This window comes from Aquarana catesbeiana, linkage group LG09 (genome assembly GCF_042186555.1).
Source record: "Aquarana catesbeiana isolate 2022-GZ linkage group LG09, ASM4218655v1, whole genome shotgun sequence".
Lineage (NCBI taxonomy): Eukaryota > Metazoa > Chordata > Amphibia > Anura > Ranidae > Aquarana > Aquarana catesbeiana.
This window is the reverse complement of record NC_133332.1, coordinates 293,662,630-293,679,730: the sequence shown is the minus strand read 5'-3', so window position 1 is coordinate 293,679,730 and position 17,101 is coordinate 293,662,630. Positions and strand designations below refer to the sequence as shown.

The following is a 17,101-nucleotide window of genomic DNA, read 5'->3' as shown; positions in this document are numbered from 1 at the left end:
GCTGCTTCTCTGATTAATGCTTTCCTTGCCCAGCCTGTCAGTTTAGGTGGACAGCCATGTCCTTGTAGGTTTGCAGTTGTAGGGAAAAAAAACTGCGCTAAGTAAAAATAGAAAGCACAATAATAAATTTGGATGGACCAGTCCGAATAGCAGCAATTAAATGTGAGATATAGCACAAACTTAATGGGAAGGAGAAAAATCGCGCTAATTGCAGTCCATATATCCAATTGCAGGGAATAACAGTTCCAATCTTTATATGTGGTTGAAAAAACATCAAAGGAAAACAGCACACTGATGCAATCACAGATATATGTCCCACCACCTCATAGAAAACATGCTTACCAGATAGCAAGCAAATTAGGGCAGATAGCTTTAACCCACCCAGGCCTTTGCATTAAACAATCAGGATTCTGCGTACAAGTTGATGTAACCCTCAATTGGATAGCATAGATCCGTGGCTCCATAGGAGGTAATTTGACAATCAGCCCAAAAAAGAAAAAATAACACGGACCATAACGTGACACTGTGTTGCACACGGAACACCCCAGTGATGTTTTAATGTAGACAAGTGAACCGCCACCACACAGAGAACACCAGGCAACCCACAGGGATAAGCATAGGATTTTCGCCTAGCCCAGTCCTTTGCTCAGCAGGAGACCCCAGGATGGTAATCGTTCCCCATTGAGAATGTCATATGTGACGAAACACGTATGACGAGGTAACGTGCTGACGTCACCACGCTGGCCGGCTTTGTTTTCTATGAGATTTTAAAGATGAATAAATGTAAGTGTAATATTTTTAATTGATCCATTAAATAGTGTTGTAGACAATATTACGCTATGGTCTACTTTATATCTTTTTTTGGGCTGCTTACTGATGCACTATCAACGGAGTTGCGGATCATATGATAAATCTTCTGGGTATCTATCAGTTTATACCCTCCTGGGGTCTCCTGCTGAGCAAAGGCCTGGGCTGGGCGAAAATCCTATGCTTATCACAGTGGGTAGTCTGGTAAGCGTGTTCTCTGTGTGGTGGCGGTTCACTTGTCTACATTAAAACATCACTGCGGTGTTCCGTGTGCAACACAGTGTCACACTATGGTCTGTGGTTTTTTTCTTTTTTTGGCCGATTGTCAAATTACCTCCTATGGAGCCACGGATCTATGCTATCCAATTGAGAAAAAAAAACAAAAAAAACTGCGCTATAAAGTGAAATTACAAAAAAATCAGTATTGCAATAAATAAGTGTATGTACTAGAAACATACAGAAAACATCCAATGACATCAGATCATTAGTGCAGTGATTGCAAAGAAATATGACTAATAATGACTGTATAAATAAATAATAATAATAACAAAGTCCATAGACATAAAAAGATCAGGAAGAGTCCCTTGATAGTTCTCCGTTCCAATTGAGGGTTACATCAACTTGTACGCAGAATCCTGATCGTTTAAAGAAAAGGCCTGGGCTGGGTTTAAAGTCATCTGCCCTAATTTGCTTGCTATCTGGTAAGCATGTTTTCTATGAGGTGGTGGGACATATATCTGTGATTGCATCAGTGTGCTGTTTTCCTTTCACGTTTTTTCAACCACATATAAATATTGGAACTATTATTCCCTGCAATTGGATATATGGATTGCAATTAGGTTTGCAGTTGTGCCATACTCTTTCCATTTTCGGATGATGGATTGAACAGTGCTCCGTGAGATGTTCAAATATTGGGATTTTTTTTATAACTTAACCCTGCTTTAAAAGACTCCACAACTTTATCCCTGACCGGTCTGGCGTGTTCCTTGGCCTTCACGATGCTGTTTGTTCACCAAGGTTCTCTAACAAATCTCTGAGGGCTTCACAGAACAGCTGTATTTATACTGAGATTAAATTACACACAGGTGAACTCTTTTTAGTAATTGGGGGACTTCTGAAGGCAATTGGTTCCACTAGTTTTAGTTAGGGGTATCAGAGAATAGGGGAATGAATACAAATGCACGATTCACTTTTCACATATTTATTTGTAAAAAAAAAATTGAAAACCATTTATCATTTTCCTTTCACTTCACAATTATGTGCCACTTTGTGTTGGTCTGTCACATAAAATCCCAGAAAAATACATTTACATTTCTGGTTGTAGCATGACAAAATGTGGAAAATGTCAAGATGTATGAATACTTTAAGGCACTGTACATTGCTCACGCTCTAGAATTGTACACCATGACCTGCACTGTTAGCAGAGTAAGCCAACAGTCCTCCTTTCTGCCTTTATTTCTAGTGGTCAGTTCTAAGTTTACTAAGGCAAACTTTCTTGCAGCTTCTTCAGTCTCATGCTTGGCATAGCTTGTGTACCATCTAGTCCTAAGTTGTCCATACACTATGCAAATTTTGGAAATTTCCCGATTACCAACCTAAATTTGCTTCATGGGTGTCTCTGTTGCTAAAATCCGGCCTAAAATTCTTTGATTTAAAAAGCAAAGGAGTTGCCCCCCCTCCATAGACACACAAAGCGCGGTTTATCTCACCCCCCCACCCCCCCCCACTCTCTCCTCACAGGCTGCTACTGACAGCAGCTGGAGCCAATGGCAGTGAGGAGAGAGCGGAGTGAGCGCTGGATTGAGATCGGGCTCAGAAAGGTATTTGGAGGTGAGCAGGGGGGTCCTAATCACAGAAGGTGAGAATGTAGAGAATTCATTAAGGTAAAACAAGTTGTGCCTTTATTGTTTACAGAGCCTCCAGTGTAGTTTTGCAGTCATCCTGCCTGTCATATTTAATTCATTATTTTTGCAGACATCGGTCAGCATTGAAAGCCAAGCTCCTGAGAATATCATGCAACTGAGCAAGTGTTCCCTGCTGGTGCGGGACAATGAGCAAATCCTGAGCAATGAGAAGAGCCCAGTTATAGGTGATGGGGAATTGGTCTGGACACTTAACACAAGACTCCCAATGGTGGAAGCCCCAGTCTGTGCAAAACTCACATGTACCTTCTGTAAGGCCAGACATTTTGCCGTCAAGGGAAACTTGAGTGGATTTCCGGTAAGCATGGATTTTGAGTTATTGTAATGTTTGCCCTAAAATAATACTTGGATGTAACTATTACATGTTCACATGATTTCTCAACCATATTTGTATTATTGTCTAACAGATGTTTAGATGTTCTGGGGCCATCAGATATCACTGGGTCACATAATACATGATGTCTCAACCCGCTTACCCACCATCTTATTTTAACAATGGTCAATGGAGTACAAGTGAGATGATTACCACACTTGTATTTCATTGAGAACTAGTCCATCTGCCATGGGGAAGGGTGGGTTGCATAGCAACATGTTACACCCTTAAAAACATGTTGCAAAAGGTGGCGTTAGCCTTTAATGGGACAGTCTAGAGATATTTTAGTTTAGGGTGAAGCCTGGTGTTCAGAGTCAACCCCTCCTGCCTATTGAGAACCCTGCCAAAATTCTTGTTCACCTGGGAACTTTGGGTTGTTCTTGCCAACCTTGGTGTACTTCAGCTCTTCCTGTTGCATTTTCCATAATATAAAATAAGAAATCCAGCAGGGATGGTGGGAGGTTCTCATGTTGGCCACAACCAGTGTAGAGACCTAGGAACCCAACATGGAGATCTACCAATAGAGTCTCTGAAAATTATAGGAGGTGGTTTAACTCTCCAGCACATACTAAATACAAAATATCAGTTTTGGGTGAACTGACCCTTGAAAACTTTTTTGTCAGAGTAGAGTGTCTTTCTGATGACCTAAAAAGGTATCTAAATTAAACAGTCAGAGACTCTTTATTCATTAACTGCTTAAAAAACTTCTGCAGTAGTTCTTGTCCTGTATGAAATAATGTAACTTCTGCATGGCAGTGTTCCTTCCCAATTTATGTCCAAGTCCCTACTGGATTCATGCCTTTAATGCCTCAATTGAAGCGCGACATGTTTCCTCTAGTCAACTGTATCTATTTCACAATTACAGCCCACTTGCACCAGTGTGAACAGTTGCAATGTTTTCACGGATGCACATTAAAGCTGAAATTCAGTATTTCAGCCACTCTAAAATGTGCAAATTAACTATGGGTTAAGTCCAGTGAGGCACATGCCACCTCTTGGACTTATCTCTTTAAAGAGAAACTGCAGTCTGCTCACATAATATGTAATAAAAACATCTTTGTCGTTTTGAAGCTTTCCTCCAACCACTTTGTAAATTATTTTATATATACTGTGATTTTGTACTTGCCAAATATGCTGCAGAAATCTCCCTCCACTGAGTCTGGCTGCAACCATTTTAACTGTGGGCAGCTGAAACTGCTGCCTGTTCACTTCCTGGGTTTACACAGAGGCACACCTCCAGCTCTCATTGGCCCTCTTATGACTCACCCCCCCTCCCTTCCTGGCAAACTCTCACGAGAGTGAGAGAGAGAGCTGTGCATGATGTCATAAGCCTAGGCTAATGACCAGATAAGAAACAGGAAGTGGGCTGTATATGGTATTTACTGGCTGAAAAAAATGATTTACTATCCAAAGTTAAAACAAGGGCAGAAGATTTAATAGATGAAAAGATGAAAAAATTACTGAAGGTCCGCTTTAATTTACAATTTGCAGTTTTACAGATCGCCAAGACTACAGCTATTGCTATACTTCCAGCACTCTGATGCTGGACCTTTGGGTCTCCTACATCTGCAAGATGGTTTGCAACAGCCCTGCACTCCCCTTCTCTGCTCTCCTGTCAGAGTGCTGGAAGTATAGTAATAGCTTTAGTCCCAGTGCTGAAAAAAAACTCTGAGTTGTAAATAAAATAGATAAGTCCATGGTTTGACTTAACCCATGGTAAGCCAGCACATTTTAAAAAGTGACTTAAATCCTTGAGTTCAGCATTTAGGCAGCCCATTTATTTTAATTGGTTTCTCAATGCCCAACAACCCATTAGTGCACTGCTACACAGAAATTTTGTGGAGGTGCGTTAAGATGCTATTCTAACTTAATGGCAACCCAGCGCATTAATGTATGGGCCCCAATGTAGCCTCATTTAGATAAAGAAAGCATTATTTTCAGTAAGTCTTCAGGCAGTCAATTAAACAGATACACATATGTGAGCTGTTTTATCTGATAAAGGATTTGTGTTTCTGTCAGCACAGCCCTATCTGGCAGGAGAGGAGACCTGATTTTTTTTCTGTTGCAGTTAAGAAACACTCACAGGTCTTGTCCCTCCCCCAGCCTTTGATTGGACAGTGAAAGCAGCAAAAATGATGGGTTCATCTCTCGGTCATTCTATGCTCTCCTGCCATCAGCAATTCTCTTGCAAGCACTGCAGCATAACTGATTAACCTGGAGTTCAGCTTTAGGTTACTGGATGCTGAAAAGGAGAGAGAATGCAGAGAGTAGGAATGATCGACACAGCAGGATGTTTGTAGTCTCTATGCATGAAATATTTCGCTTCTGTAACTAAAATGCGGTTGAGACGTACTCTGAGCATGTCTGTGAACCAATGTCTTTGTTTTGTTTTTTTTGCCAGGGTTGCCCAGTCCATTTCCAAATGCAGAAGTCACTGGACTTGATTATAGGACCTTCAAATCATAGTAAGTCCAGTATCAACATACACTTAACGAGCACTATATGAGTTAAAAAAAAAAAAAAAAAAAGCTCTGACTTTTGTAGCTGCAGGCATTGTGGGGCATGTTTACAGTAGACACACTGAAGTTCTTCAAGTTGTCCTCTAAGCAGCTCAGCTCCCCTTGCTCCCTCCTCCCAGCAGACACCCAGCAGCTAAGACCAACTCTGCTCCATCCACCCAGCAGTGACCCAACATCTCAGCTTACCCCTGTTCAATCCTTCCAGTAGTGGCCCAGCAGCTCAGCTCCCCTTGCTCCCTCTTGCCAGCAGTGACCCAAGCAGCTAACCCCCCCCTCTCTCCTTCCAGTGGTGACCCAGTATTTCAGCTTTCCCCTGCTTCCTCCACCCAGCAGTGACTCAACATCTCAGCTTCCCCCTGCTCCATTCTTCTAGTCAGGGCCGGTGCTACCACTGGGCAAACTAGGCAGCCGCCTAGGGCGCCCGGCCGCTGGTTTCCCTGCTCTCCGTCTCCCAACTATCTCTGTGCTATGTAGGTTTTCAGTGCGGTGGTGACTGTATACAGGGGATGCCTCTGTCTGCAGTATGTAACTAACTCAGGCTTCAGCCACCCCGTTCATAAGTAGTGTCAGAGGTGCAGCGCAGCACTGGTGTCCTGAAGGAACGGAAGCACACATTCTTTGAGCGCTGCCCCCTCTATGATCAGTGACCTGTTTGTCTCTCCCTCTCAGAGTCTCTGCCTCTGCCCATACGTGATTCCTATACCAAGTCATATGACCCCCTGACCCTGCCCCCTGCCATGTCACCGCCATTCTTAGAGGCCGCTCTCCCTCCCAGCCTGTCGTGTATAGCGGCAGTGTGGGCGATAGCCTAATCATATCCAGAGTAGTGGGCGCTCCGGGGCTGGTGACAGCTGCAGCCTGGAGGCACGAAGGCTGGGTTTGTTCCTGGCACTGCCAGGGTCGTTGGATGCATGTAGAGCCATGGTGAGTGAAGAACACTGACATTGTATTAGGAATCAGGTAGGTCAGTGTAATGGTCAGGCAGGTCAGTGTAGGGGTGTCAGGTAGGTCAGTGTAGGGGTCTGGTAGGTCAGTGTAGGGGTCTGGTAGGTCAGGTAGGCCAGTGTAATGGTCAGGTAGGTCAGTGTAGGTAGGCCAGTGTAATGGTCAGGTAAGGTCAGTGTAGGTAGGCCAGTGTAGGGGTCAGGTAGGTCACATGGGTTACATGGGCAGGGCAAAGGGGGTGGAGTCGAGGCGGAGCCTAGGGTGTCAAAAATCCTTGCACCAGCCCTGCTTCCAGTAGTGGCCGCTCAGATCCCCTCCCCTTGCTCCCTCTTGCCAGCAGTGACCCAAGCAGCTGACCCCCCCCCCCCCCCCCGCTCTCTCCTTCCAGCGGTGACCCAGTATTTCAGCTTTCTCCTGCTTCCTCCACCCAGCAGCTCAGCTCCCCTTGCTCCCTCCTCCCAGTAGTGACCCAGCAACTCAGCTCCCCCTCCCGGTAATGACTTACCAGCCTCCCAGCCTGCAATGTATACACATTGAAAATCACACCTTCCTGCTTCCAATGTCAACTTTGAAGAGTGATTCTTCAACAATGCCTGCAGCTACAGAAGTCCTTAATGGCTTGTTTTAAAGTGTATCTCTGGGCAATATAAAACCATTAAACATAAGCAATACACCCCTACAATCCATGCATATTACCCGGTGTTTGTTTATTTAAAAACACTGTAGATTCAGACAGATACCAAATAATCGTGTTAGAAATCCACTCCTACCTTCCTGTAGTAAGCTGACAATGCTGGCTCTTCTGTATAGAAATTCCACACAGTGCTCTCAGTCCTACCTGATTTCTTCTCTGCTAGACTACAGAGCACCCTGCCTTATGGAGATGAGAAGGGGGTGTTCTGTAGTCCAGCAAGGGTGAATTAGACAGGGCTGACATCACTGCTTGGGATTTTAGTGCAGTAGAGCATTTGCAGCTGAATTTCTGAGCTCACAATCTCTTGCAGGATCAGTAGGTATTTTCCTGTATTTGTAGAAAGAACACAGGGAAATGTATTGCAGAGATCATTTTTTTTCTCATTTTTCCAGGCAAACATTTACGGCTTATAAAGAATATGTAAATTCTTGAGCACAGATTCACTTTAAAGGGGCTCTTTATTTGGATAATAACAAATCACTGAATTAAGAGTCCAAAAGGTAGTGAAATAAGTGGAATTAAAACATATTCCGTGATTGTCAAATGGGAAAATAATTATAATTTTGTAAAACATCAGGAGAGAAACCCATCACATAGAAAATGTTTGAATAATTAAAAAGGAGAATCAAGGTGTCAGATACCACCCTTGTCATGCAGCGTTTTATACCAATTTTAAATACTTGCTTCTTTCCAATAGTGAGAGAGACATGAAGGCCGTTATCGCTGACCTTCTGAAAATGCTAGATAACTTTTTTTCAATTTTACATCAGTCATCTAAACTGGGGTCAGACCCTGTCTGCCCACATTTCATATACACTATATTGTCAAAATTATTATGACACCTGCCTTTACACGCACATGAACTTTAACGGCGTCTTAGTCCGTAGGGTTCAATATTGAGTTGGCCCACCCTTTGCAGCTATAACACCTTCAGTTATTCTGGGAAGGCTGTCCACAAGATTTAGGAGTGTGTCTATGGGAATGTTTGACCATTCATCCAGAAGCGCATTTGTGAGGTCAGGCACTGATGTTGGATGAGAAGGCCTGGCTCTGCTCTAATTCATCCCAAAGGTGTTCTATTGGGTTAAGGTCAGGACTCTGTGCAGGCCAGTCAAGTTCCTCCACCCCAAACTCACTCATCCATGTCTTTATGGACCTTGTTTTGTGCACTGGTCCAAATATTTGGTGGAGGGGGGATTATGGTGTGGGGTTGTTTTTCAGGGGTTGGGCTTGGCCCCTTAGTTCTAGTGAAGGGAACTCTTAAGGTGTCAGCATACCAAGACATTTTGGACAATTTCATGCTCCCAACTTTGTAGGAACAGTTTGGGGATGGCCCCTTCCTGATCCAACATGACTGCTCATCAGTGCACAAAGCAAGGTCCATAAAGACATGGATGAGCGAGGTTGGGGTGGAGGAACTTGACTGGCCTGCATAGAGTCCTGACCTCAACCCAATAGAACACCTTTGGGATGAATTAGAGCGAAGACTGTGAGCCAGGCCTTCTGGTCCACATCAGTGCCTGACCTCACAAATGCGCTTCTGGAAGAATGGTCAAACATTCCCATAGACACACTCCTAAACCTTGTGTACAGCCTTCCCAGAAGAGTTGAAGCTGTTATAGCTGCAAAGGGTGGGCCAACTCAATATTGAACCCTACGGACTAAGATTGGGAAGTCATTAAAGTTCATGTGTGTGTACAGGCAGGCGTCCCGATACTTTTGACAATATAGTGTATGTACGTATATATAGTACTACACTATTTATAGCAGTCTTTTAAATTATATAGTTACATAGTCAGGTTGAGAAAAAGGCACAAGTCCATCTAGTTCAACCAACAGAATAAATGCGCCCGTTTACAGGTTAAGGAGCTTACCCTTTTTATCCCCTTCCACTGAGCTGAGTTGAGTTGAACTCCCCACTCCCACCCCTTCCCCCAAAAAGCTCCATAGATCTCTAGTTCTAGTACCCTGTCCAGCCATGAGGTTTACCTTCGGTTCAATCCCCAGGTTAAGCTGGCTTTATACACAGTTAGGTTTTCATTCCAATGCTCATAGAATAAATATAAATTTGCCAAAATATTATTTCTTGCCATCATTGAGTTAACTAACTTTGATGAAAAACCCTTGAAATTTCATCCAGGTCTGCTACATGAATGGAATCTCAGATATAGCAAACAGGTCTCATTACAATTTGTAAGATTTTTCCCAAACAAAAACATCATTTACAGTTATAATTTAGGTGGGGAAAAAAAAATTCACGCTACTCCTTCAAATTTTCTTGGTCCTACGGTTAAAAAAAAAAAAAAATATATGTTGATTTGACCTCGCTATCCTTTAGAAAATTAAGCCAACATTCCAAAAATGATTTTTTTTTAATGAAATTCTACTGTTGTATGGCAAACTTTAGACTTCCCAAGAGAAAACACAGACAGCAACAGTATGGGTTCTAGCACTTCCACCCCATAATCCAAAACAAGAAAAAAATGGTTTAGATTGGGGCTATACATTACCCATTATAAATAGAGGGAGCATTCGATACAATCTGCGGGTCTTTAGTTTAGCTAATCCTGCAATACTAGCCACCGTGCACCGTGACCATGTTTAGATGCAATGTAGTGGTCTACAGTCCACACAGAAAGTTTGCACTCCAATGACACTACTGGCATCTCAGTTTATTTAGCCATAGCCAACAAGCAACAAAACCTGCCTGAAGGCCACTCTTCTGTAATATGTTTCATCCAGTAGGGCTTAATCCTAGATGGGGTTATGCCACTTGCTGCCTATGGCTAAAGAAACTGAGATGCCAGTGACGTCATTGGAGTGCAACCTTTAAGCTAGGTTCAGACCTGTGTCTAAGCGGACGTTCCTCTGAAAAGCAATCCTTGTTCATATAGCTTTCCTTGGGCCATTTTAAAGGTGGTAAAGAGGAATTGTGACGCCTCCTCACCACCTGTTTTAACCTCTTAATTGTCATACAAATGCAATGCAATCAATTGTGAGGCGTTTGCAGCACTGCCTCTTTTACTTGAATGGGTCATGTTCAATGGGCTTGCTGCCCACCCTGTGTGATGTGTCAGATGGTTATTGCCACATCCGTTGCTATTGTAGCTTCAGAGGGGGTAGTTGGGGCCACTAAAGACCCAGCTCAACTGCATGTTTTTATTGCCTCCCCAACCCCAACTTTAAACAAACCCCTACTTTTATACATGTGGAGTGTGAATGGGCTCCTGGGCACCCGGCATTTACAGTGAGGCTTATAGTTTCCGAGTCACTGACAAGTACGCGGCAAAAAAGCCCAAGTGATGACAGAACTAGTGATCTGAATTTTTTTTAAAAGGACATGGACTTAAAAAGTACTGAAGCCAAGCTCTCATCATTCCAGACAGGGAACATTTTCAGCAGGACAGGTTATGCATCCTCCATGTCTCCTCAGTACAAAAGAACTTGGCGTGGTAGAACCATGATACCAGTATGTCGCCTGTAAAGCCTAATTGGAAAAGTCTTGAAGGCGCCTTTGAAAACACTGAGACTCGAAGTCGTATTTGGCCAGCAGTTTTTACAATGGATTAGTATTTTGTCACGTAGCTATATCAGTTTGAAAGATAACAATTCTTTGGTTACAGTCCAGATGGGACTGTTATTGTCATTAACCTTGGGGACAAGCTGCCTCCCCTCCTTTTTATCACCCGGGGCCTAGTAATGTTACATACAGGGAGCAGATTGCAGGGAGTGCAGTCACTGACCTCAGGAAGGAGTGTGAGGTGACCCCAGAGAACGTGCAATGAGGGAGATGAGAGGGCAGGAAGGAAGCCACCGGAAGCCAAAATAAACATGCAGCCATTTAGAGAGGAGAGGGGAAAAGACACGAGGACCCATCAGCTAGAAAAGAGAAGGAGGGTGTCAGGGGCCTTGAATAGATAAGCTGGCTGGCAGCACACTTTACAAGGAACACGCCAAAACGCATACAGTCCTCGTGAACGGATACACATTAACACACATAAATGTTTATTTTGGTAAACCATAGTGGCCAGTCAGATTCAAATTTACTTAAGATCAGTGGATACAGATTGGTTGGTTTGTTCTATTTTTGCTTAACCCGTTATATTAAACAGCCAAAAAACATTTAAAAGTGTATAATTGTTAATTTGAAAGAAAACTGGTTTAAATTGATGTTTCTCTTCAGAGCAGGGACTCGGGATGGGATATGTGCTGGGGATCACATTCGGAGCATTTGTCATTGGAGCGCTTCTCACAGCGGCTTTGTGGTACATCTACACGCACACACGTGAGTAATGAATGCCGTTTATGCTTTTGCTGCTGTGTGCACCTCACTGACGTGACTCTCAATGCTTTAATGAAATGGTGGGGCACGGTGTACTAAGTCAGCCCCTGGCTTCTTATACAACCCCAATTCCAAAATAGTTGTAAAATCTACATAAAAACAGAATCAATTATTTGCAAATCTCATCAACCCATATTTTTTTCACAATAAAAAACATATCAAATGTTTAAACTGAGAAAATGTACTATTTAAGAATAAAATAGGGCTGTTACTGATTAAAATTTTTGTGTTCGATTAATCGATTTTTTTTAATCGATTAATTTCGATTAATTATAATGCACATACAGAACTACTTTTAGCTGACGTCATGCGTAGCTCCTCCCCCGTACGCGTTACGTTAAATCAAAACCTCCTTAGAACTTCCTCAGCGGGACTGGGCTACGGCGTCACCCTACAGTCTATTTAAATAGCATCGTTGTGCATCAGGGGGACCGATGGAGAGCCAGAGACATCCATCACCTGCTGAGACAGCAAAGTGTCAGCTCTTTGGAAAAAAAGGGCCCTTATCAGAAATGTTTCTTGATTGCTGGATAACCAATCAATGTCAGTTCATCGTCAAAGCCAGGAAAGCCTTCAGATATGTTGATTTTCATAGCCAAGTCCAGGATTTACATAGATGTTTATCTGAATACTTTGACCAGTGAGATCAAGTCGTTAGGCTCTGTCTTCCTCAATTTATGATTTCACGGACATCGACGTCACCGGACTCCTCCCCCTTTCCAGACGGAGGCACTTAGGGAAGGGGGAAGGAGTCCGGTGACGTCGATGTCCGTGACGTCACCGGATCTCCGACGGAACTCCCTGAAGACCCGGAAGCCGGCGGAGAGGTGAATACTGATCAAAAGAATTTTGATCAATCAAAAAAAATTTCATCAAAAAAATTAATAATTAATCGAGGAATCAATCTTTAATTTTCCCAGCCCTAAAAAAAATAAAATAAGATCATTTTGAAACTGATCGCAGCAATAGGTCTCAAAAAAGGTTTGGAAAGGGCAGCAAAAAGTTGGCAAAGTAAGCAGTACTGACAAAGAAAAGCTGGAAGAACTTTTTGCAACTAATTAGGTTAAATTGGCATAGGTTAGTAACATGATTGGGTATGGGTATAAAAAGAGCATTTTAGAGGGTCAGAGCGTCTAAGTAGTAAAGATGGTCAGAGGTTCACCAATCTGAAAAGCTGCATCTAAAAATGGTCAAACAATTTCAGAATATCGTTCAAGATTCTGAGGATGTGGAGAGATCTCTGTGTGCAAGGGACAAGGTCGAAATGCAATACTGGATATCTTTGGGTCCTCAGACAGCACTGCATTAAAAACAGGCATGATTCTGTGATGGAAATCACTGCATGGGCTCAGGAATACTTCCAAAAATCCCCGACACATCTAAAAATGATCCAGAAACGCTGCCATCTTCTCTGGACCAAAGCTCATTTAAAATGGTTTGTTGCAAAGTGGAAAACTGTTCTGTGGTTAGACGAATCGAAATTTGAAAAATCAGTTTGGCAACTGTGGGCACCGCGTCCTCCAAAGTAAAGCGGAGTGAGACCTTCCTGCTTGTTATCAGTGCTCAGTTCAAAAGCCAGCATATCTGATGGTCTGGGGGTGCATTAGTGCATATGGAATGGCCAGCTTGCACATCTGGAAAGGCACCATTAATACTGAAAGATATATCCAGGTTTTATAGCAGAACATGCTCCCACCCAGACGTCTTTTTCAGGGAAAGCCTTGCATATTTCAGCAGGACAATGCTAAACCGCGTACTGCATCTATGACAACAGCATGGCTTTGTAGTAGAAGAGTCTGGGTGCTTAACTGGCCTGCCCGCAGTCCATACCTTTCACCAATTGAAAATATTTGGCACATATTGAAAAAAAAAAAAAATATGATGAAGACGACCCAGGCCTGTTAGAATCCTGTATCAGGCAAGAATGGCACAACGTTCCTCTCCCACAACTCCAGCAACTGGTTTTCTCAGTTCCCAGACATTTACAGAGTGTCGTTTCTTCATTTTTTCTTACAATGGTAAAATTTTCTCAGTTTAAACATTTGATCTGTTTTCTATTGTGGAAATAATATGGGTTCATGATATTTGTAAATGATTGCATTCTGTTTTTATGTAGATTTTACATAGTGTCCCAATTTTTTTGGAATTGAGGGTTATGTCTTAGATACTCCAACAAGATCTCCCTGTCATAATTCCCGATTATATTTTGGTCCACCTGGCATTTTGGAAGTCCCCCCCCCCCTTTGGCATCCCAACCCACATACAGGGCATTATTGGGTATTTATCTCTCTTTGTTCCTTTATGAACTAAGCGGCTATGTAGTGAAGGTAAGTATAAGCCGCTGTGGGGTCAGCTATAAAGTGAACCCGTTGCTTTGCCTGCTGATACACAACACAGGTTCACTTTATGCATATTAAAAACTCTCCAACACCATGATCCTCTGCACCTACAACGTGCAGTGTCAGAACATTCTGTTTCTCTGTAAGGCTAGGTTCAGTGCAATTATGTAGGGCAACTTGCACAGTCTATGGGGTCAAAATCGTGCTGGAATCCCACCAAAGTAGTAAAGGAACCTTTCCCAAGATTGCACCATGCCTTGATGTGAATGGGCACTATTGAAAACAATGTGATTTCCATGGTCATGTGATTCAGTGCGACTCAAGTCACATGAAATTGCACTAGTGTGAATGAAACTTTGCGCAGTTGGATTTACTATGTTTTCAGAAGAGGTATGACAGAGAAAGATAAAAGCTTCAATTAAATTCAGGTCAAGCTAACTCACCAGGTTAAGGATACTTATTTTAAAAAAGTGACAGTGAAGTCTAATGAGGTTTAAAAACCTAGAGTCACCTGGCTAAAATAAAGATCTTAATCCATGTGTTAACAAGTTGTGAATCAAGCCTGAAATGTATTTCTGTGGTGCCTCATCAGCCCCTCGGACCCTTTCAGACCTATCACTGGCATTTCAGTAATGACCCATGCACGTGTGTATTGTGGTGCTAGTCACTTTCAATGGAAATGCATGTTTTTTCAAATGCAACACACATCCAGCATACATGCATTGCAGTGTAACACAACCCATGGGTAATGCACTACCACGCATTATGTTACTTTGGCAAAAATGGTGCATGCTTCCTAATTAATTAGTGGGCTGCTTTAATGCAATGCACGTTAATGCACCTCAACGGACAGCACAGATCTTAATGATGCCTTAAGCCTCGTACACACAATACGATTGTTGGCCAACCGGCCGTCTGATTTTTGTCAAAAGGGCGTGTGCCAGGATTCTGTCTTGCATACCAACGGTACACAATTGTCGGCCAACAAACGCAAACGTAGTGACGTACTATGAGTAATTTCAGCTCCTGAGCACCACCCTTTGGGCCCCTTCTGCTAATTTTATGTTTGAGCATTGATTTCATGCATGCGTATTTGTGCTTTCAACTTTTGTGTGACGGACTTGTGTACTGACCATTAGAAAATCTGACAACCAACTGTTGACTGCGGAAAATTTACTAGCCTGTCATCCAACATTTGTTGGCAGAAAGTTGGACAACAATTGTCAAAAGGAGCGTACTAACGGTCAGATTTTAGGACAACAGTCTGTCAAGGGTTTATGGTAAATTTGGTTTTGGTATTGAACCCTTTCTCCAATTGTATAATCTCACTGACCTGCCTAATACTATTCTGGTCAGAAATTAAAATAAAAGATGAAATTATGGTAACATTTACATTTGTTCTTTAAACTGACCATTGTTTCTCTTCATATAGGCTCATCGGTTAAAATGCAGCCGGTGCCAACGCTAACTGGAGGCTCGGAAAGTAGCAGCACAAACCACAGTATTGACAGCACACAGAGTACCCCATGCAGTACCAGCAGCAGAGCGTAACGTGACTGTGTTTTGTCACAGGGACTACAGACTTGGGGGGATGGGACATAAGAAGGCCCCTAAAAGCCCCAACAGCAGTACAATGACTTAATGTTGAAGCCCCCATCAGATGGAATCCATCTTGAAAACCTGCTTTGCCTATTTCGGCATACTGCAGATAATCGGTTAAAATACAAGACAAGGACTCTCAATGACAGATCACTGATGGCCATGGACCCCCAATGACATATCACTGATGGTCAGGGACCAATCTGTAAAAACAAAACGGAATTGACCCAAGTGGCATAGTTTGTTGGCAAAACTCCTGAGAGTCCAAAGCACCGTGGGAGGGGAAGTAAATTTTTTGCAGAAACATAAAGCTATAGACATCTTATATATGAAATTATCTATCCAACCTACAGTTATTTGCTTTTACACATAGTTTAACTTGACAACAGAATGTATTCTGAACACGGTTTTATTTGAACCCCAGGGTTATGAAATTTTCCAGTTTTTATTCCTTTTGCCGTGATGGCTTGCTGGTCTAAAAGTGAGAACTGTAGCAAATACAATGAAAAATACCTCAGGAAAATGGCAGGGTTCATGCATTACGGCACTAGGCTGGGGACTGGTCAGACCAAAGCTGTACAGTGTAACGCTCATCCTGGCTTAAATACTTTCAAAAATCTTTCCTCATTGAATTATCATGCCATTTTGTGCCATTATCATTTTCTAATCTGTTGTGTGTTAATAATCCTGATTGCTGATCAGGAGCCCATGTAAATGTTAACCCACATGACTAGATGTGGCCATAGACATGAAATGACTGTTGTCTGTTGCAACCACATGCTAATCTGGGCTATACTCTCAATGGGCACCTGAAGACTGCAATAGTTATAGAATCCTTGCATTCCATACCATAAAGTGCAGAGATAGATATAACACAATCACAGGATCAGACCATACCTGTACATGATCAGAGATCATACCTTTTGAGACCATACCTATACACGATCAGACAGTACCCCATCAGGCCATACCTATACACGATCAGACAGTACCCCATCAGGCCATACCTATACATGTTCAGACCATACCTATACATGATCAGACTAAACCTATACGAGATCAGACCATACCTAATGAGACTATGCATAATCTGACCATACCCTGTGAGACTATACCTGAACACAAGGAATACCTTTCAATGAAAGGGGACTTTAAAGGCACATCAGACAATGATACTCCAAGGACGCATATAAAAAGTTATACATTTTATTATACAGCAAGATAAAAATGTAGATAATGATATGGTAAGTAATTAAACGAATGGCTTATGCATATGTGCCGATGGCACAAAAAATTGCTGCCAAGAGCCTTGAATATGGGTTAAATATGCTGCATATTTAACCCATGTTTAAGGCTCTTGGCAGCAATTTTCTGTACTATTGGCACATATATAAGCCATTCTTTTAATTACTTACTATATCATTATCTACATTTTTATATTGTTGTTTAATAAAATGTATAGCTTTTTATCTGCATCCTTGGAGTATCGTTGTCAGATGTGCCTTTAAAGTCCCCTTTCATTGGAGTGTATTCCTTGTGTTCGGTCTCTATTGGGATGTTG

At 42.4% G+C, this 17,101-nt stretch overlaps 1 protein-coding gene across 1 annotated transcript in view; it reads left to right on the top strand.

The window, feature by feature from the left end:
• Window positions 1-16,681, top strand: part of ENG (endoglin) — an 85,856-nt gene extending 69,175 nt beyond the window's left edge. Inside the window, exons 12-15 of the mRNA XM_073600456.1 lie at window positions 2,782-3,027; window positions 5,504-5,567; window positions 11,444-11,545; window positions 15,374-16,681. Coding sequence (XP_073456557.1) covers window positions 2,782-3,027; window positions 5,504-5,567; window positions 11,444-11,545; window positions 15,374-15,492 — 531 coding nt within the window. The 3' untranslated portion in view covers window positions 15,493-16,681. The remainder of the gene's footprint in view (window positions 1-2,781; window positions 3,028-5,503; window positions 5,568-11,443; window positions 11,546-15,373) is intronic.
• The last annotated feature ends 420 nt before the right edge of the window (window positions 16,682-17,101 follow it).